The sequence below is a fragment of the Schistocerca americana genome, chromosome 3, assembly GCF_021461395.2.
Source record: "Schistocerca americana isolate TAMUIC-IGC-003095 chromosome 3, iqSchAmer2.1, whole genome shotgun sequence".
Classification (NCBI taxonomy): domain Eukaryota; kingdom Metazoa; phylum Arthropoda; class Insecta; order Orthoptera; family Acrididae; genus Schistocerca; species Schistocerca americana.
In genome coordinates, this window is record NC_060121.1 from 29686376 (window position 1) to 29707811 (window position 21436).

General features: G+C 39.0%; 1 protein-coding gene across 1 annotated transcript; it reads right to left on the reverse strand.

The window, feature by feature from the left end:
* Positions 1-18674: 18674 nt before the first annotated feature.
* On the reverse strand, positions 18675-20396 carry LOC124605232 (piggyBac transposable element-derived protein 4-like). The gene is made up of 2 exons (XM_047136783.1): positions 19629-20396; positions 18675-19517 (listed from the first exon to the last, which is right to left on the reverse strand). The coding sequence occupies exons 1-2, from the start codon at positions 20394-20396 to the stop codon at positions 18675-18677; spliced, it is 1611 nt and encodes a 536-aa protein (XP_046992739.1).
* Positions 20397-21436: the final 1040 nt, after the last annotated feature.

The following is a 21436-nucleotide window of genomic DNA, read 5'->3' on the forward strand; positions in this document are numbered from 1 at the left end:
GGGATACAGTAAACCTGGAGTGAAGCATCGGAATCTATAACTAGTGTCACAGGAATGGTTCAAAACATAGTCAGTAAGAAGAGTCAGTCTTCCTGTCTTTAAGTCGGCATTGTGCCTAATGTATTTAATTTAAATGCTATTTCTGTGTTTCATCGTCAGTAAGAAGATCCAAGGGATACAGTAAACCTGGAGTGAAGCATCGGAATCTATAACTAGTGTCACAGTAAAGGTTCAAAGCATAGACTGTAAGAAGAGTTAGTCTTCTTGTACTTAAGTCGGCATTGTGCCTTTTGTATTTAATTCCGATGCAATTTCTGTGTTACATCGTCAGTAAGAAGGTCCAAGGGATACAGTAAACCTGAAGTGAAGCATCGGAATCTATAACTAGTGTCACTGGAATGGGTCAAAATATAGACAGTAAGAGTCAGTCTTCTTGACCTTAAGTCGGCATTGTGCCTTTTGTAATTAATTCCGATGCAATTTCTGTGTTTCATCGTCACCAAGAAGGTCCAAGGGATACAGTAAACCTGGAGTGAAGCATCGGAGTCTATAACTAGTGTCACAGGAATGGTTCAAAACATAGACAGTAAGAGGAGTCAGTCTTCTTGTACTTAATGCGACATTCTGCCCTTAGTATTTAGTTCCGATGCAATTTCTGTGTTTCATCGTCAATAAGAAGGTCAGAGGGATACAGTAAACCCGAAGTGAAGCATCGGAATCTATAACTAGTGTCACAGGAATGGTTCAAAACATAGTCAGGAAGAAGAGTCAGTCTTCTTAAACTTAAGTCGGCATTGTGCCTTTTGTATTTAATTCCGATGCAATCTCTGTGTTTCATCGTCAATAAGAAGGTGCAAGGGATACAGTAAACCTGGAGTGTAGCATTGGAATGTATAACTAGTGTCACAGGAATGGTTCAAAACATAGACAGTAAGAAGAGTCAGTCTTCTTGTACTTTAGTCGGCATTGTGCCTTTTCTATTTAATTCCGATGCCATTTCTGTGTTTCATCGTCAATAAGTAGGTCTGAGGGATACAGTAAACCTGAAGTGAAGCATCGGAATCTATAACAAGTGTCACAGGAATGGTTCAAAACATAGTTTGTAATAAGAGTCAGTCTTCTTGTACTTAAGTTGGCATTGTGCCTTTCGTATTTATTTCCGATGCAATTTCTGTGTTTCACCGTCAATAAGAAGGTCAGAGGGATACAGTAAACCTGAAGTGACGCATCGGAGTCTATAACTAGTGTCACAGCAATGGTTCAAAACATAGTCGGTAAGAAGACTCAGTCTTCTTGTACTTATGTTGGCATTGTGCATTTCGTATTTAATTCCGATGCAATTTCTGTGTTTCACCGTCAATAAGAAGGTCAGAGGGATACAGTAAACCAGAAGTGAAGGATCGGAATCTATAACTAGTGTCACAGGAATGGTTCAAACATAGGCAGTAACAAGAGTCAGTCTTCTTGTACTTAAGTCGGCATTGTGCCTTTTCTATTTAATTCCGATGCCATTTCTGAGTTTCATCGTCAATAAGAACGTCTGTGGGATACAGTAAACCTGAAGTGAAGCATCGGAATCTATAACAAGTGTCACAGGAATGGTTCAAAACATAGTTGGTAATAAGAGTCAGTCTTCTTGTACTTAAGTTGGCATTGTGCCTTTCGTATTTAATTCCGATGCAATTTCTGTGTTTCACCGTTAATAAGAAGGTCAGAGGGATACAGTAAACCTGAAGTGAAGCATCGGAATCTATAACTAGTGTCACAGTAATGGTTCAAAACATAGTCCGTAAGAAGAGTCAGACTTCTTTTACTTAAGTCGGCATTGTGCCTTTTGTATTTAATTCCGATGCAATTTCTGTGTTTCATCGTGAATAAGAAGGTCCAAGGGATACAGTAAACCTGGAGTGAAGCATCGGAGTCTATAACTAGTGTCACAGGAATGGTTCAAATATAGACAGTAAGAAGAGTCAGTCTTCTTGTACTTAAGTGGGCATTGTGCCTTTTCTACTTAATTCCGATGCAATTTCTGTGTTTCATCGTCAAATAAGAAGGTCAGAGGGATACAGCAAACCTGAGGTGACGCATCGGAGTCTATAACTAGTGTCACAGGAATGGTTCATAACATAGTCGGTAAGAAGACTCAGTCTTCTTGTACTTATGTTGGCATTGTGCCTTTCGTATTTAATTCCGATGCAATTTCTGTGTTTCACCGTCATTAAGAAGGTCAGAGGGATACAGTAAACCTGAAGTGAAGCATGGGAATCTATAACTAGTGTCACAGGAATGGTTCAGACATAGACAGTAAGAAGAGTCAGTCTTCTTGTACTTAAGTCGGCATTGTGATTTTTCTATTTAATTCCGATGCCATTTCTGTGTTTCATCGTCAATAAGAAGGTCTGAGGGATACAGTAAACCTGGAGTGAAGCATCGGTATCTATAACTAGTGTCACAGGAATGGTTCAAATCATAGACAGTAAGAAGAGTCAGACTTCTTTTACTTAAGTCAGCATTGTGCTTTTTGTATTTAATTCCGATGCAATTTCTGTGTTTCATCGTCAATAAGAAGGTCCAAGGGATACAGTAAACCTGGAGTGAAGCATCGGAATCTATAACTAGTGTCACAGGAATGGTTCAAATCATAGACAGTAAGAAGAGTCAGACTTCTTTTACTTAAGTGGGCATTGTGCTTTTTGTATTTAATTCCGATGCAATTTCTGTGTTTCATCGTCAATAAGAAGGTCCAAGGGACACAGTAAACCTGGAGTGAAGCATCGGAGTCTATTACTAGTGTCACAGGAATGGTTCAAATATAGACAGTAAGAAGAGTCAGTCTTCTTGTACTTAAGTCGGCATTGTGCTTTTTGTTTTTAATTCCGATGTAATTTCTGTGCTTCATCGTCAAATAAGAAAGTCAGAGGGATACAGTAAACCTGAAGTGACGCATCGGAGTCTATAACTAGTGTCACAGGAATGGTTCAAAACATAGACAGTAAGAAGAGTCAGTCTTCTTGTACTTAAGTGGGCATTGTGCCTTTTCTATTTAATTCCGATGCCATTTCTGTGTTTCTTCGTCAATGAGACGGTCAGAGGGATATAGTAAGCCTGAAGTGAAGCATCGGAATCTATAACTAGTGTTACAGGAATGCTTCAAGGCATAGACAGTTGGAAGGGTAAGTCTTCTTGTACTTAAGTCGGCATTGTGTCTTTTGTATTTAATTCCGATGCAATTTCTGTGTTTAATTGTCAATATGAAGGTCCAAGGGATACAGTAAACCTGAAGTGAAGCATCGGAATCGACAACTAGTGTCACAGGAATGGTTCAAAACATAGACAGTAAGAAGAGTCAGTCTTCTTGTACTTAAGTGGGCATTGTGCCTTTTCTATTTAATTCCGATGCAATTTATGTGTTTCATCGTCAAATAAGAAGGTCAGAGGGATACAGTAAACCTGAGGTGACGCATCGGAGTCTATAACTAGTGTCACAGGAATGGTTCAAAACATAGTCGGTAAGAAGACTCAGTCTTCTTGTACTTATGTTGGCATTGTTCATTTCGTATTTAATTCCGATGCAATTTCTGTGTTTCACCGTCAATAAGAAGGTCAGAGGGATACAGTAAACCTGAAGTGAAGGATCGGAATCTATAACTAGTGTCACAGGAATGGTTCAAACATAGACAGTAAGAAGAGTCAGTCTTCTTGTACTTAAGTCGGCATTGTGCCTTTTCTATTTAATTCCGATGCCATTTCTGTGTTTCATCGTCAATAAGAAGGTCTGAGGGATACAGTAAACCTGAAGTGAAGCATCGGAATCTATAACAAGTGTCACAGAAATGGTTCAAAACATAGTTAGTAATAAGAGTCAGTCTTCTTGTACTTAAGTTGGCATTGTGCCTTTCGTATTTAATTCCGATGCAATTTCTGTCTTTCACCGTCAATAAGAACGTCAGAGGGATACAGTAAACCTGAAGTGAAGCATCGGAATCTATAACTCGTGTCACAGTAATGGTTCAAAACATAGTCCGTAAGAAGATTCAGACTTCTTTTACTTAAGTCGGCCTTGTGCCTTTTGTATTTAATTCCGATGCAATTTCTGTGTTTCATCGTAAATAAGAAGGTCCAAGGGATACAGTAAACCTGGAGTGAAGCATCGGAGTCTATAACTAGTGTCACAGGAATGGTTCAAATATAGTCAGTAAGAAGAGTCAGACTTCTTTTACTTAATTCGGCATTGTGCCTTTTGTATTTAATTCCGATGCAATTTCTGTGTTTCTTCGTGAATAAGAAGGTCCAAGGGATACAGTAAAACTGGAGTGATGCATCGGAGTCTATAACTAGTGTCACAGGAATGGTTCAAATATAGACAGTAAGAAGAGTCAGTCTCCTTGTACTTAAGTGGGCATTGTGCCTTTTCTATTTAATTCCGATGCAATTTCTGTGTTTCATCGTCAAATAAGAAGGTCAGAGGGATACAGCAAACCTGAGGTGACGCATCGGAGTCTATAACTAGTGTCACAGGAGTGGTTCAAAACATAGTCGGTAAGAAGACTCGGTCTTCTTGTACTTATGTTGGCATTGTGCCTTTCGTATTTATTTCCGATGCAATTTCTGTGTTTCACCGTCATTAAGAAGGTCAGAGGGATACAGTAAACCTGAAGTGAAGCATCGGAATCTATAACTAGTGTCACAGGAATGGTTCAGACATAGACAGTAAGAAGAGTCAGTCTTCTTGTACTTAAGTCGGCATTGTGATTTTTCTATTTAATTCCAATGCCATTTCTGTGTTTCATCGTCAATAAGAAGGTCTGAGGGATACAGTAAACCTGGAGTGAAGCATCGGAATCTATAACTAGTGTCACAGGAATGGTTCAAATCATAGACAGTAAGAAGAGTCAGACTTCTTTTACTTAAATCATCATTTTGCTTTTTGTATTTAAATCCGATGCAATTTCTGTGTTTCATCGTCAATAAGAAGGTCCAAGGGATACAGTAAACGTGGAGTGAAGCATCGGAATCTATAACTAGTGTCACAGGAATGGTTCAAATATAGACAGTAAGAAGAGTCAGTCTTCTTGTACTTAAGTCGGCATTGTGCTTTTTGTTTTTAATTCCGATGTAATTTCTGTGCTTGATCGTCAAATAAGAAGGTCAGAGGGATACAGTAAACCTGAAGTGACGCATCGGAGTCTATACCTAGTGGCACAGGAATGGTTCAAACATAGACAGTAAGAAGAGTCAGTCTTCTTGTACTTAAGTCGGCATTGTGCCTTTTCTATTTAATTCCGATGCCATTTCTGTGTTTCATCGTCAATAAGAACGTCTGTGGGATACAGTAAACCTGAAGTGAAGCATCGGAATCTATAACAAGTGTCACAGGAATGGTTCAAAACATAGTTGGTAATAAGAGTCAGTCTTCTTGTACTTAAGTTGGCATTGTGCCTTTCGTATTTAATTCCGATGCAATTTCTGTGTTTCATCGTGAATAAGAAGGTCCAAGGGATACAGTAAACCTGGAGTGAAGCATCGGAGTCTATAACTAGTGTCACAGGAATGGTTAAAATATAGACAGTAAGAAGAGTCAGTCTTCTTGTACTTAAGTCGGCATTGTGCTTTTTGTATTTTATTCCGATGCAATTTCTGTGTTTCATTGTCAATAAGACGGTCAGAGGGATACAGTAAGCCTGAAGTGAAGCATCGGAATCTATAACTAGTGTTACAGGAATGGTTCAAGGCATAGACAGTTGGAAGGGTATGTCTTCTTGTACTTAAGTCGGCATTGTGTCTTTTGTATTTAATTCCGATGCAATTTCTGTGTTTCATTGTCAATATGAAGGTCCAAGGGATACAGTAAACCTGAAGTGAAGCATCGGAATCTACAACTAGTGTCATAGGAATGGTTCAAAACATAGACAGTAAGAAGAGTCGGTCTTCTTGTACTTAAGTGGGCATTGTGCCTTTTCTATTTAATTCCGATGCAATTTCTGTGTTTCATCGTCTAATAAGAAGGTCAGAGGGATACAGTAAACCTGAGGTGACGCATCGGAGTCTATAACTAGTGTCACAGGAATGGTTCAAAACATAGTCGGTAAGAAGACTCAGTCTTCATGTACTTATGTTGGCATTGTTCATTTCGTATTTAATTCCGATGCAATTTCTGTGTTTCACCGTCAATAAGAAGGTCAGAGGGATACAGTAAACCTGAAGTGAAGCATCGGAATCTATAACTCGTGTCACAGTAGTGGTTCAAAACATAGTCAGTAAGAAGAGTCAGACTTCTTTTACTTAAGTCGGCATTGTACCTTTTGTATTTAATTCCGATGCAATTTCTGTGTTTCATCGTGAATAAGAAGGTCCAAGGCATACAGTAAAACTGGAGTGATGCATCGGAGTCTATAACTAGTGTCACAGGAATGGTTCAAATATAGACAGTAAGAAGAGTCAGTCTTCTTGTACTTAAGTCGGCATTGTGCTTTTTGTATTTAATTCCGATGCAATTTCTGTGTTTCATCGTCAATAAGACGGTCAGAGGGATACAGTAAGCCAGGAGTGAAGCATCGGAATCTATAACTAGTGTTACAGGAATGATTCAAAACATAGTCAGTAAGAAGAGTCAGTCTTCTTTTACTTAAGTCGGCATTGTGCCTTTTCTGTTTAATTTCGATGCCATTTCTGTGTTTCATCGTCAATAAGAAGGTCTGAGGGATACAGTAAACCTGAAGTGTAGCATCGGAATCTATAACTAGTGTCACAGTAATGGTTCAAAACATAGTCAGTAAGAAGAGTCAGTCTTCTTGTACTTAAGTCAGCATTGTGCATTTTCTATTTAATTCTGATGCAATTTCTCTGTTTCATCGTCAATAAGAATGTCCAAGGGATACAGTAAACCTGGAGTGAAGCATCGGAGTCTATAACTAGTGTCACAGGAATGGTTCAAATATAGACAGTAAGAAGAGTCAGTCCTCTTGTGCTTAAGTTGGCATTGTGCTTTTTGTATTTAATTCCGATGCAATTTCTGTGTCTCATCGTCAATAAGACGGTCAGAGGGATACAGTAAACCTGAAGTGAAGCATCGGAATGTATAACTAGTGTCACAGGAATGGATCAAAACATAGACAGTTGGAAGGGTAAGTCTTCTTGTACTTAAGTCGGCATTGTGCCTTTTGTATTTAATTCCGATGCAATTTCTGTGTTTAGTTTTCAATATGAAGGTCCAAGGGATACAGTAAACCTGAAGTGAAACATCGGAATCTATAACTAGTGTCACAGGAATGGTTCAAATGATAGACAGTAAGAAGAGTCAGTCTTCTTTTACTTAAGTCGGCATTGTGCCTTTTGTATTTAATTCCGATGCAATTTCTGTGCTTCATCGTCAATAAGAAGGTCCAAGGGATACAGTAAACCTGGTGTGAAGCATCGGAGTCTATAGCTAGTGTCAAAGGAATGGTTCAAAAATAGACAGTAAGTAGAGTCAGTCTTCTTGTACTTAATTCGGCATTGTGCTTTTTTGTATTTAATTCCGATGTAATTTCTGTGTTTCATCGTCAATAAGAAGGTCAGAGGGATACAGTAAACCTAAAGTGAAGCATCGGAATCTATAACTAGTGTCAAAGGAATGGTTCAAAACATAGTCAGTAAGAAGAGTCAGTCTTCTTGTACTTAAGTCGGCATTGGACCTTTTGGATTTAATAGGATGCAATTTCTGGGTTTCATCGTCAAATAAGAACGTCCAAGGGATACGGTAAACCTGGAGTGAAACAAAGGAATCTATAACTAGTGTCACTGGGACGGTTCAAAACATAAACAGTAAGATGAGTCAGTATTCTTGTACTTAATTCGGCGATGTGCTTTTTGTATTTAATTCCGATGCCATTTTTTGTGTTTCATCGTCACTAAGAAGGTCAGAGGGATACAGTAATCCTGAAGTTAAGCATCGGAATCTATAACTAGTGTCACACGAACGGATCAAAGCATAGTCAGTAGGAAGAGTCAGTCTTCTTGTAGTTAAGTCGGCATTGTGCCTTTTGTATTGAATTCCAATGCAATTTCTGTGTTTCATCGTCAATGAGAAGGTCCAAGGGATACAGTAATCCTGACGTGAAGCATCGGAATCTATAACAAGTGTCTTAGGAATGGTTCAAAGGATAGACAGTAGGAAGAGTCAGTCTTCTAGTACTTAAGTCGGCATTGTGTCTTTTCTATTCAATTCCGATGCAATTTCTGTGTTTCATCGTCAATAAGACGGTCAGAGGGATGGAGTAAACCTGAAGTGAAGCATCGGAATCTATAACTAGTGTCACATGAATGGTTCAAAACATAGACAGTTGGAAGGGTCAGTCTTATTGTACTTAAGTCGGCATTGTGTCTTTTGTATTTAATTCCGATGCAATTTCTGTGTTTCATCGTCAATAAGAAGGTCCAAGGAATACAGTAAACCTGAAGTGAAGCATCGGAATTTATAACTAGTGTCACAGGAATGGTTCAAAACATAGTCAGTAGGAAGAGTCAGTCTTCTTGTACTTAAGTCAGCATTGTGCATTTTCTATTTAATTCTGATGCAATTTCTGTGTTTCATCTGCAATGAGAAGGTCCTAGGGATACAGTAAACCTGGAGTGAAGCATCGGAATCTAGAACTAGTGTCACAGGAATGGTTCAAATCATAGACAGTAAGAAGAGTCAGACTTCTTTTACTTAAGTCGGCATTGTTCCTTTTGTATTTAATTCCGATGCAATTTCTGTGTTTCATCGTCAATGAGAAGGTCCAAAGGATACAGTAAACCTGGAGTGAAGCATCGGAGTCCATAACTAGTGTCACAGGAATGGTTCAAATATAGACAGTAAGAAGAGTCAGTTTTCTTGTACTTAATTCGGCATTGTGCCTTTTGTATTTAATTCCGATGCAATTTCTGTGTTTCATCGTCAAAAAGGAGGTCAGAGGGATACAGTGAACCGGAAGTGAAGCATCGAAATCTATAACTAGTGTCACAGTAATGGTTCAAAACATAGTCAGTAAGAAGAGTCAGTCTTCTTGTACTTAAGTCAGCATTGTGCATTTTCTGTTTAATTCTGATGCAATTTCTGTGTTTCATCGTCAATAAGAAGGTCCAAGGGATACAGTTAACCTGGAGTGAAGCATCGGAGTCTATAACTACTGTCACAGGAATGGTTCAAATATAGACAGTAAGAAGAGTGAGTCTTCTTGTACTTAAGTCGGCATTGTGCTTTTAGTATTTAATTCCGATGCAATTTCTGTGTTTCATCGTCAATAAGACGTTCAGAGGGATACAGTAAACCTGAAGTGAAGCATCGGAATGTATAACTAGTATCACAGGAATGGTTCAAAACATAGACAGTTGGAAGGGTAAGTCTTCTTGTACTTAAGTCGGCATTGTGTATTTTGTATTTAATTCGGATGCAATTTCTGTGTTTAATTGTCAATATGAAGGTCCAAGGGATACAGTAAACCTGAAGTGAAGCATCGGAATCTGCAACTAGTGTCACAGGAATGGTTCAAAGCATAGACAGTAAGAAGAGTCAGTCTTCTTGTACTTAAGTCGGCGTTGTGCCTTTTCTATTTAATTCCGATGCAATTTCTGTGTTTCATCGTCAATAAGAAGGTCCAAGGGATACAGTAAACCTGAATTGAAGCATCGGAATCTATAACTAGTGCCACAGGAATGGTTCAAAACATAGACTGTAAGAGGCGTCAGTGTTCTTGTACTTAATTCGACATTCTGCCTTTTGTATTTAATTCCGATGCAATTTCTGTGTTTCATCGTCAATAAGGAGGTCAGAGGGATACGGTAAACCTTAAGTGTAGCATCGGAATCTGTAACTAGTGTCACAGGAATGGTTCAAATATAGACAGTAAGAAGAGTCAGTCTTCTTGTACTTAATTAGGCATTGTGCCTTTTGTATTTAATTCCGATGCAATTTCTGTGTTTTTTCGTCAATCAGACGGTTAGAGGGATACAGTAAACCTGAAGTGAAGCATCGGAATCTATAACTAGTGTCACAGGAATGGTTCAAAACATAGACAGTTGGAAGGGTCAGTCTTCTTGTACTTAAGTGGGCATTGTGTCTTTTGTATTAATTCCGATGCAATTTCTGTGTTTCATTGTCAATATGAAGGTCCAAGGGACACAGTAAACCTGAAGTGAAGCATGGGAATCTACAACTAGTGTCACAGGAGTGGTTCAAAACATAGACAGTAAGAAGAGTCAGTCTTCTTGTACTTAAGTCGGCATTGTGCCATTTCTATTTAATTCCGAAGTAATTTCTGTGTTTCATCGTCAAATAAGAAGGTCAGAGGGATACAGTAAACCTGAAGTGAAGCATCGGAATCTATAACTGGTGTCACAGGAATGGTTCAAAACATAGTCAGTAAGAAGACTCAGTTTTCTTGTTGTTTTGTTGGCATTGTGCCTTTCGTATTTAATTCCGATGCAATTTCTGTGTTTCACCGTCAATAAGAAGGTCAGAGGGATACAGTAAACCTGAAGTGAAGCATCGGAAACTATAACTAGTGGCACAGGAATGGTTCAAACATAGACAGTAAGAAGAGTCAGTCTTCTTGTACTTAAGTCGGCATTGTGCCTTTTGTATTTAATTCCGATGCTATTTCTGTGATTCATCGTCAATAAGAAGGTCAGAGGGATACAGTAAACCTGAAGTGAAGCATCGGAATCTATAACTAGTGTCACAGGAATGGTTCAAATCATAGTCAGTAAGAAGAGTCAGTCTTCTTGTCCTTAAGTCGGCATTGTGCCTTTTGTATTTAATTCCGATGAAATTTGTATGTTTCATCGTTAATAAGAAGGTCCGAGGGATACAGTAAACATGAAGTGAAGCATCGGCGTCTATAACTAGTGTCACAGAAATGGATCAAAACATATACAGTAGGAGGAGTCAGACTTCTTGTACATAAGTCGGCATTGTGCCTTTTGTATTTAATTCCGATGCAATTTCTGTGATTCATCGTCAATAAGAAGGTCAGAGGGATACAGTAAACCTGAAGTGAAGCATCGGAATCTATAACTAGTGTCACAGGAATGGTTCAAAGCATAGTCAGTAAGAAGAGTCAGTCTTCTTGTAGTTAAGTCGTCATTGTGCCTTTTGTATTTAATTCCGATGCAATTTCTGTGTTTCATCGTCACTAAGAAGGTCAGAGGGATACAGTAATCCTGAAGTTAAGCATCGGAATCTATAACTAGTGTCACAGGAATGGTTCAAAGCATAGTCAGTAAGAAGAGTCAGTCTTCTTGTAGTTAAGTCGGCATTGTGCATTTTGTATCGATTTCCGAAGCAACTTCTGTGTTTCATCGTCAATAAGAAGGTCCAAGGGATACAGTAAACCTGAAGTGAGGCATCGGAATCAATAACTAGTGTCACAGGAATGGTTCAAAACATAGACAGTAGGAGGAGTCAGTCATCTTGTACTTAAGTCGGCATTGTGCCATTTCTATTTAATTCCGATGCAATTTCTGTGTTTCATCGTCAATAATACGGTCAGAGGGATACAGTAAACCTGAAGTGAAGCATCGGAATCTATAACTAGTGTCACAGGAATGGGTCAAACATAGACATTAAGAAGAGTCAGTCTTCTTGTACTTAAGTCGGCATTGTGTCTTTTGTATTTAATTCCGATGCAATTTCTGTGTTTCATCGTCAATAAGAAGGTCCAAGGGATACAGTAAACTTGAAGTGAAGATCGGAATCTACAACTGATGTCACAGGAATGCTTCAAAACATAGACAGTGAGAAGAGTCAGTCTTCTTGTACTTAAGTCCGCATTGTGCCTTTTCTATTTAATTCCGATGCAATTTCTGTGTTGCATCGTCAATAAGAAGGTCAGAGGGATACAGTAAACCTGAAGTGAAGCATAGGAATCTATAACTAGTGTCACAGGAATGGTTCAAAACATAGTCAGTAAGAAGAGTCAGTCTTCTTGTACTTAAGTTGGCATTGTGCTTTTCGTATTTAATTCCGATGCAATTTCTGTGTTTCACCGTCAATAGGAAGGTCAGAGGGATACAGTAAACCTGAAGTGAAGCATCGGAATCTATAACTAGTGTCACAGGAATGGTACCAAACATAGACAGTGAGAAGAGTCAGTCTTTTTGTATTTAAGTCGGCATTGTGCCTTTTGTATTTAATTCCGATGCAATTTCTGTGTTTCATCGTCAATAAGAAGGTCAGAGAGATACAGCAAACCTGGAGTGAAGCATCGGAATCTATAATTAGTGTCACACGAATGGTTCAAAACATAGTCAGTAAGAAGAGTCAGTCTTCTTGTCCTTAAGTCGTCATCGTGTTTTTGTATTTAATTCCGATGCAATTTCTGTGTTTCATAGTCAACAAGAAGGTCCAAGGGATACAGTAAACCTGGAGTGAAGCATCGAAATCTTTAACTAGTGTCACAGTAATGGTTCAAAACATAGACAGTAAGAAGAGTCAGTCTTCGTGTACTTAAGTTGGCATTGTGCCTTTTGTATTTAATTCCGATGCAATCTCTGTGTTTCATCGTCAATAAGAAGGTCCAAGAGATATAGTAAACCTGAAGTGAAGCATCGGAATCTATAACGAGTGTCACAGGAATGGTTCAAACCATAGACAGTAAGAATAGTCAGTCTTCTTGTACTTAAGTCGGCATTGTGGCTTTTGTATTTAATTCCGATGCAATTTCTGTGTTTCATCGTCAATAAGAAGGTCAGAGGGATACAGTAATCCTGAAGTGAAGCATCGGAATCTATAACTAGTGTCACAGGAATGGTTCAAGACGTAGTCAGTAAGAAGAGTCAGTCTTCTTGTCCTTAAGTCGGGTTTGTTCCTTTTGTGTTTAATTCCGATGCAATTTCTGTGTTTCATCGTCAGTAAGAAGGTCCAAGGGATACAGTAAACCTGGGGTGAAGCATCGGAGTCTATATCTAGTGTCACAGGAATGGTTCAAATATAGACAGTAAGAAGAGTCAGTCCTCTTGTACTTAAGTCGGCATTGTGCTTTTTGTATTTAATTCCGATGCAATTTCTGTGTTTCATCGTCAATAAGACGGTCAGAGGGATACAGTAAGCCTGGAGTGAAGCATCGGAATGTATAACTAGTGTCACAGGAATGGATCAAAACATAGACAGTTGGAAGGGTAAGTCTTCTTGTACTTAAGTCGGCATTGTGCCTTTTGTATTTAATTCCGATGCAATTTCTGTGTTTAGTTTTCAATATGAAGGTCCAAGGGATACAGTAAACCTGAAGTGAAGCATCGGAATCTACAACTAGTGTCACAGGAATGGTTCCAAGCATAGACAGTAAGAAGAGTCAGTCTTCTTGTACTTAAGTCGGCATTGTGCATTTCTATTTAATTCCGATGCAATTTCTGTGTTTCATCGTCAATAAGAAGGTGCAAGGGATACAGTAAACCTGAGGAGAGGCATCGGAATCTATAACTAGTGTCACAGGAATGGTTCAAAACAAAGTCAGTAAGAAGAGTCAGTCTTCTTGTACGTAAGTCATCATTGTGAATTTTCTATTTAATTCTGATGCAATTTCTGTGTTTCATCGTCAAGAAGAAGGTCCAATTGATGCAGTAAACCTGGAGTGAAACATCGGAATCTATAACTAGTGTCACAGGAATGGTTCAAATGATAGACAGTAAGAAGAGTCAGTCTTCTTTTAATTAAGTCGGCATTGTGCCTTTTGTATTTAATTCCGATGCAATTTCTGTGCTTCATCGTCAATAAGAAGGTCCAAGGGATACAGTAAACCTGGTGTGAAGCATCGGAGTCTATAGCTAGTGTCAAAGGAATGGTTCAAAAATAGACAGTAAGTAGAGTCAGTCTTCTTGTACTTAATTCGGCATTGTGCTTTTTTGTATTTAATTCCGATGTAATTTCTGTGTTTCATCGTCAATAAGAAGGTCAGAGGGATACAGTAAACCTAAAGTGAAGCATCGGAATTTATAACTAGTGTCAAAGGAATGGTTCAAAACATAGTCAGTAAGAAGAGTCAGTCTTCTTGTACTTAAGTCGGCATTGGACCTTTTGGATTTAATCCGATGCAATTTCTGGGTTTCATCGTCAAATAAGAAGGTCCAAGGGATGCGGTAAACCTGGAGTGAAACAAAGGAATCTATAACTAGTGTCACTGGGACGGTTCAAAACATAAACAGTAAGATGAGTCAGTATTCTTGTACTTAATTCGGCGATGTGCTTTTTGTATTTAATTCCGATGCAATTTCTGTGTTTCATCGTCACTAAGAAGGTCAGAGGGATACAGTAATCCTGAAGTTAAGCATCGGAATCTATAACTAGTGTCACACGAACGGATCAAAGCATAGTCAGTAGGAAGAGTCAGTCTTCTTGTAGTTAAGTCGGCATTGTGCCTTTTGTATTGAATTCCAATGCAATTTCTGTGTTTCATCGTCAATGAGAAGGTCCAAGGGATACAGTAATCCTGACGTGAAGCATCGGAATCTATAACAAGTGTCTTAGGAATGGTTCAAAGGATAGACAGTAGGAAGAGTCAGTCTTCTAGTACTTAAGTCGGCATTGTGTCTTTTCTATTCAATTCCGATGCAATTTCTGTGTTTCATCGTCAATAAGACGGTCAGAGGGATGGAGTAAACCTGAAGTGAAGCATCGGAATCTATAACTAGTGTCACATGAATGGTTCAAAACATAGACAGTTGGAAGGGTCAGTCTTATTGTACTTAAGTCGGCATTGTGTCATTTGTATTTAATTCCGATGCAATTTCTGTGTTTCATCGTCAATAAGAAGGTCCAAGGAATACAGTAAACCTGAAGTGAAGCATCGGAATTTATAACTAGTGTCACAGGAATGGTTCAAAACATAGTCAGTAGGAAGAGTCAGTCTTCTTGTACTTAAGTCAGCATTGTGCATTTTCTATTTAATTCTGATGCAATTTCTGTGTTTCATCGTCAATGAGAAGGTCCTAGGGATACAGTAAACCTGGAGTGAAGCATCGGAATCTAGAACTAGTGTCACAGGAATGGTTCAAATCATAGACAGTAAGAAGAGTCAGACTTCTTTTACTTAAGTCGGCATTGTTCCTTTTGTATTTAATTCCGATGCAATTTCTGTGTTTCATCGTCAATGAGAAGGTCCAAAGGATACAGTAAACCTGGAGTGAAGCATCGGAGTCCATAACTAGTGTCACAGGAGTGGTTCAAATATAGACAGTAAGAAGAGTCAGTCTTCTTGTACTTAATTCGGCATTGTGCCTTTTGTATTTAATTCCGATGCAATTTCTGTGTTTCATCGTCAATAAGGAGGTCAGAGGGATACAGTGAACCGGAAGTGAAGCATCGAAATCTATAACTAGTGTCACAGTAATGGTTCAAAACATAGTCAGTAAGAAGAGTCAGTCTTCTTGTACTTAAGTCAGCATTGTGCATATTCTGTTTAATTCTGATGCAATTTCTGTGTTTCATCGTCAATAAGAAGGTCCAAGGGATACAGTAAACCTGGAGTGAAGCATCGGAGTCTATAACTAGTGTCACAGAAATGGTTCAAATATAGACAGTAAGAAGAGTGAGTCTTCTTGTACTTAAGTCGGCATTGTGCTTTTTGTATTTAATTCCGATGCAATTTCTGTGTTTCATCGTCATTAAAAGACGTTCAGAGGGATACAGTAAACCTGAAGTGAAGCATCGGAATGTATAACTAGTATCACAGGAATGGTTCAAAACATAGACAGTTGGAAGGGTAAGTCTTCTTGTACTTAAGTCGGCATTGTGTATTTTGTATTTAATTCCGATGCAATTTCTGTGTTTAATTGTCAATATGAAGGTCCAAGGGATACAGTAAACCTGAAGTGAAGCATCGGAATCTGCAACTAGTGTCACAGGAATGGTTCAAAGCATAGACAGTAAGAAGAGTCAGTCTTCTTGTACTTAAGTCGGCGTTGTGCCTTTTCTATTTAATTCCGATGCAATTTCTGTGTTTCATCGTCAATAAGAAGGTCCAAGGGATACAGTAAACCTGAATTGAAGCATCGGAATCTATAACTAGTGCCACAGGAATGGTTCAAAACATAGACTGTAAGAAGCGTCAGTGTTCTTGTACTTAATTCGACATTCTGCCTTTTGTATTTAATTCCGATGCAATTTCTGTGTTTCATCGTCAATAAGGAGGTCAGAGGGATACGGTAAACCTTAAGTGTAGCATCGGAATCTATAACTAGTGTCACAGGAATGGTTCAAATATAGACAGTAAGAAGAGTCAGTCTTCTTGTACTTAATTAGGCATTGTGCCTTTTGTATTTAATTCCGATGCAATTTCTGTGTTTTTTCGTCAATCAGACGGTTAGAGGGATACAGTAAACCTGAAGTGAAGCATCGGAATCTATAACTAGTGTCACAGGAATGGATCAAAACATATACAGTAGGAGGAGTCAGACTTCTTGTACATAAGTCGGCATTGTGCCTTTTGTATTTAATCTCGATGCAATTTCTGTGATTCATCGTCAATAAGAAGGTCAGAGGGATACAGTAAACCTGAAGTGAAGCATCGGAATCTATAACTAGTGTCACAGGAATGGTTCAAAGCATAGTCAGTAAGAAGAGTCAGTCTTCTTGTAGTTAAGTCGGCATTGTGCCTTTTGTATTTAATTCCGATGCAATTTCTGTGTTTCATCGTCACTAAGAAGGTATGAGGGATACAGTAATCCTGAAGTTAAGCATCGGAATCTATAACTAGTGTCACAGGAATGGTTCAAAGCATAGTCAGTAAGAAGAGTCAGTCTTCTTGTAGTTAAGTCGGCATTGTGCATTTTGTATCGATTTCCGAAGCAACTTCTGTGTTTCATCGTCAATAAGAAGGTCCAAGGGATACAGTAAACCTGAAGTGAGGCATCGGAATCTATAACTAGTGTCACAGGAATGGTTCAAAACATAGACAGTAGGAGGAGTCAGTCTTCTTGTACTTAAGTCGGCATTGTACCATTTCTATTTAATTCCGATGCAATTTCTGTGTTTCATCGTCAATAATACGGTCAGAGGGATACAGTAAAACTGAAGTGAAGCATCGGAATCTATAACTAGTGTCACAGGAATGGGTCAAACATAGACATTAAGAAGAGTCAGTCTTCTTGTACTTAAGTCGGCATTGTGTCTTTTGTATTTAATTCCGATGCAATTTCTGTGTTTCATCGTCAATAAGAAAGTTTAAGGGATACAGTAAACTTGAAGTGAAGCATCGGAATCTACAACTAGTGTCACAGGAATGCTTCAAAACATAGACAGTGAGAAGAGTCAGTCTTCTTGTACTTAAGTCCGCATTGTGCCTTTTCTATTTAATTCCGATGCAATTTCTGTGTTGCATCGTCAATAAGAAGGTCAGAGGGATACAGTAAACCAGAAGTGAAGCATAGGAATCTATAACTAGTGTCACAGGAATGGTTCAAAGCATAGTCAGTAAGAAGAGTCAGTCTTCTTGTACTTAAGTTGGCATTGTGCTTTTCGTATTTAATTCCGATGCAATTTCTGTGTTTCACCGTCAATAGGAAGGTCAGAGGGATACAGTAAACCTGAAGTGAAGCATCGGAATCTATAACTAGTGTCACAGGAATGGTACCAAACATAGACAGTGAGAAGAGTCAGTCTTTTTGTATTTAAGTCGGCATTGTGCCTTTTGTATTTAATTCCGATGCAATTTCTGTGTTTCATCGTCAATAAGAAGGTCAGAGAGATACAGCAAACCTGGAGTGAAGCATCGGAATCTATAATTAGTGCCACACGAATGGTTCAAAACATAGTCAGTAAGAAGAGTCAGTCTTCTTGTCCTTAAGTCGTCATTGTGTTTTTGTATTTAATTCCGATGCAATTTCTGTGTTTCATAGTCAACAAGAAGGTCCAAGGGATACAGTAAACCAGGAGTGAAGCATCGGAATCTTTAACTAGTGTCACAGTAATGGTTCAAAACATAGACAGTAAGAAGAGTCAGTCTTCGTGTACTTAAGTTGGCATTGTGCCTTTTGTATTTAATTCCGATGCAATCTCTGTGTTTCATCGTCAATAAGAAGGTCCAAGAGATATAGTAAACCTGAAGTGAAGCATCGGAATCTATAACTAGTGTCACAGGAATGGTTCAAACCATAGACAGTAAGAATAGTCAGTCTTTTTGTACTTAACACGTTCACTGCCACTGTAATTGGCCTTGCTTTGCCACGTAACCAATATTTTTCTTAATAGAATCTGAAAATATATTGCTAAAAGTAATATAACATGTATTTATTTTATAAGTACACAATCAAATTTACTCTCGTGAATCAAAGTTGTTTTGGGGCGCACTAAGGCGTCAGTGGCATATCAGGCCATATTCTGTAGCGGGTGGCCGTGGACGCGCCAATGCGTCTAGTGTATTGTTCCTGGTTAGTGTGACAGTTTAGGTTACTACAATTTCATTTTATATTCATAAATGAAACGAAACATCCTACTGACAAACGACATATTTATTGGACAAAAAATATAGTAGAAACATTCAAATACAAACACAAGATCTCGAAGAAACGTCTGAAATAAAATGTATGTCAAATCTAAGAAAAATACAATCTAGAGCTTTATCCATTACACTCTCAAACAAATAAAATAAATACAAAGTTTACGAATAGTACCGACACATAACTGTCGAAAAATAAATGAGCAACGAAAGTGCTATCTGCCTTTAGAGGTGGTGAATAACACAACAATTCAAACAATATCCTGCTTTATTTGGGCAATCTAGGCACTCGTAAATCGTGTCTGTTCGTTGTCCACGGCTGGCGCATGATCTGCACTTTTTTCGCGGTGTTTTTGATTTTCCATTTGATTCTCGTTTTACCACAACATGTTGGGGATTTCGGACTGGCCGTTCTACCTGCTTTCGTGGCAATAGTGCTCTTATAATACTGAGTCTAAATTCTTGGAGGGGCATTTTTGTGCCACAATATTTATTGTGTAGGGCATGTGCGTTTGTCAGTATCATTTCCACAACGTGGATAAAAAGTTTCTTGTACCAGCGTATGGTTTTGCGTTCCGAGAGGTAATATGATAACATCTGATCGTGCCGATCAACTCCCGCCATAAATTTATTGTAGTTTACAATGGCCAAGGGCTTAGATTTCTTCTCCTTTCTTTTGGTTTCAACCTCAACCATTTCATTTGTAAATGCATTAGAAATGTAGCAAACCTCCCTCTTATCACGCCACTTACCTATCATAACTCCTTCCGCAAATCTGGCAACGGCTTCACCTTTTCGTAGTTTTGCTTCCTGTATTTCCTTGGGTGTATCCTTCCTATTCGCCCTCAGAGTTCCCGTGCAGTGGGTCTTCTTATCCAGGAGCAGCTTTGCCAATGCGAAGCTGTTATAGTAATTGTCCATGTACACATGGTGACCAGCATTCAACTTTTCATCTAGTAAATGAAGAACAATTTTTTGCGCATGGCCTCTTCCTCCTAAATCGTCCAGCATGCCAGTGTATACCGCGAATTTTAGGACCATTCCAGTGGGAGTTGTCAAAATATATAGCTTTATGCCATATTTGTGCTTTTTGTTTTTGATGTATTGGCGGAAAAGTAATCGTCCACGCCAAAGGATCATTGATTCGTCCAGAGACAGTTCCCGTCCAGGGTAGTAAACTTGGCACATCCTTTCATTGAAAAAATTGATAACGGGACGTATTTTATACAACCTGTCGGATGGTGTTGGTTTGCCCTGTTTTGGATTTTCAGAAAAGTGTAATGCACGTAGTATTAGCAGAAAACGATTTCGTGAAATACTATCGGCAATTCCTTTCACGTTGAATAAAGCGTCCTTTTTCCAATAGTCCTGCAAATTCCTCATCTTTACATTTCCCATGTGCAGGAAAACTCCCAAGAACACTAACAATTCGCCAACAGTCACATCTTTCCAACAGTTTATTCGTGATTGTCCTTTGGTTCCCGCAGAAAGGACTAATTCAATCGCGTTTCGATTTGTTTCTTCTACAACTGTCAATAGAAATTCGTCCGTCAGCAAAAGACGAAAATAATCTAAGGGAGTGTTTTCCGTCGGTTGAATAAGCAGTCCCTCATTTTTTATAAATGGGCAATTTATCATTCCAACTGGCTCTCTTTCCCACGCAACAGTTGTATCAGCTGCGTTATCTCTTGTTACCACTCCTTCTGCCATTTCCCTGTCGCTAGGATTCACAGCCATTTCTACAGTCTCATCTAAAACAAACTCGGCTCCGTCAGACTCTTCACTGGATTCCACGCCGTCCTCCTCACTGGCCAGTTCCGTTTCCGAATCGCTTTCTTCTAATATTCGTAATAATTCCGCATCCGTTAGTTTTTGTACGTTTCTTGTGTCCTGTGTTTTACGTTTCTTAGGTTCTGAAGGGCCCGCCGTGTCACGATTGTCTTCCATTTTCAGTCCCACAACAGAGAAAAACTGTAGGGAAAACACACGAACCGCACCCGCAAAAATTGAAAACAATACGTTCTTAGAGTGCCTGCGCAATGAACCACACCGAATGGCTGTGCCCGACTAAACTGTGGCGCTGAGAAACAGCTGAGTGTCTCGCCGCGCAGGCGCGTCGACGGCATATGCACTAGTATCGGCCGGACGCGCTGGTGCGCCGATGGCAGTGAACGTGTTAAGTCGGCATTGTGGCTTTTGTATTTAATTCCGATGCAATTTCTGTGTTTCATCGTCAATAAGAAGGTCAGAGGGATACAGTAAACCTGAAGTGAAGCATCGGAATCTATAACTAGTGTCACAGGAATGGTTCAAGACGTAGTCAGTAAGAAGAGTCAGTCTTCTTGTCCTTAAGTCGGGTTTGTTCCTTTTGTGTTTAATTCCGATGCAATTTCTGTGTTTCATCGTCAGTAAGAAGGTCCAAGGGATACAGTAAACCTGGGGTGAAGCATCGGAGTCTATATCTAGTGTCACAGGAATGGTTCAAATATAGACAGTAAGAAGAGTCAGTCTTCTTGTACTTAAGTCGGCATTGTGGTTTTTGTATTTAATTCCGATGCAATTTCTGTGTTTCATCGTCAATAAGACGGTCAGAGGGATACAGTAAGCCTGGAGTGAAGCATCGGAATCTATAACTAGTGTTACAGGAATGATTCAAGGCATAGACAGTTGGAAGGGTAAGTCTTCTTGTACTTAAGTCGGCATTGTGTCTTTTGTATTTAATTCCGATGCAATTTCTGTGTTTCATTGTCAATATGAAGGTCCAAGGGATACAGTAAACCTGAAGTGAAGCATCGGAATCTACAACTAGTGTCACAGGAATGGTTCAAAACATAGACAGTAAGAAGAGTCAGTCTTCTTGTACTTAAGTGGGCATTGTGCCTTTTCTATTTAATTCCGATGCAATATCTGTGTTTCATCGTCAAATAAGAAGGTCAGAGGGATACAGCAAACCTGAGGTGACGCATCGGAGTCTATAACTAGTGTCA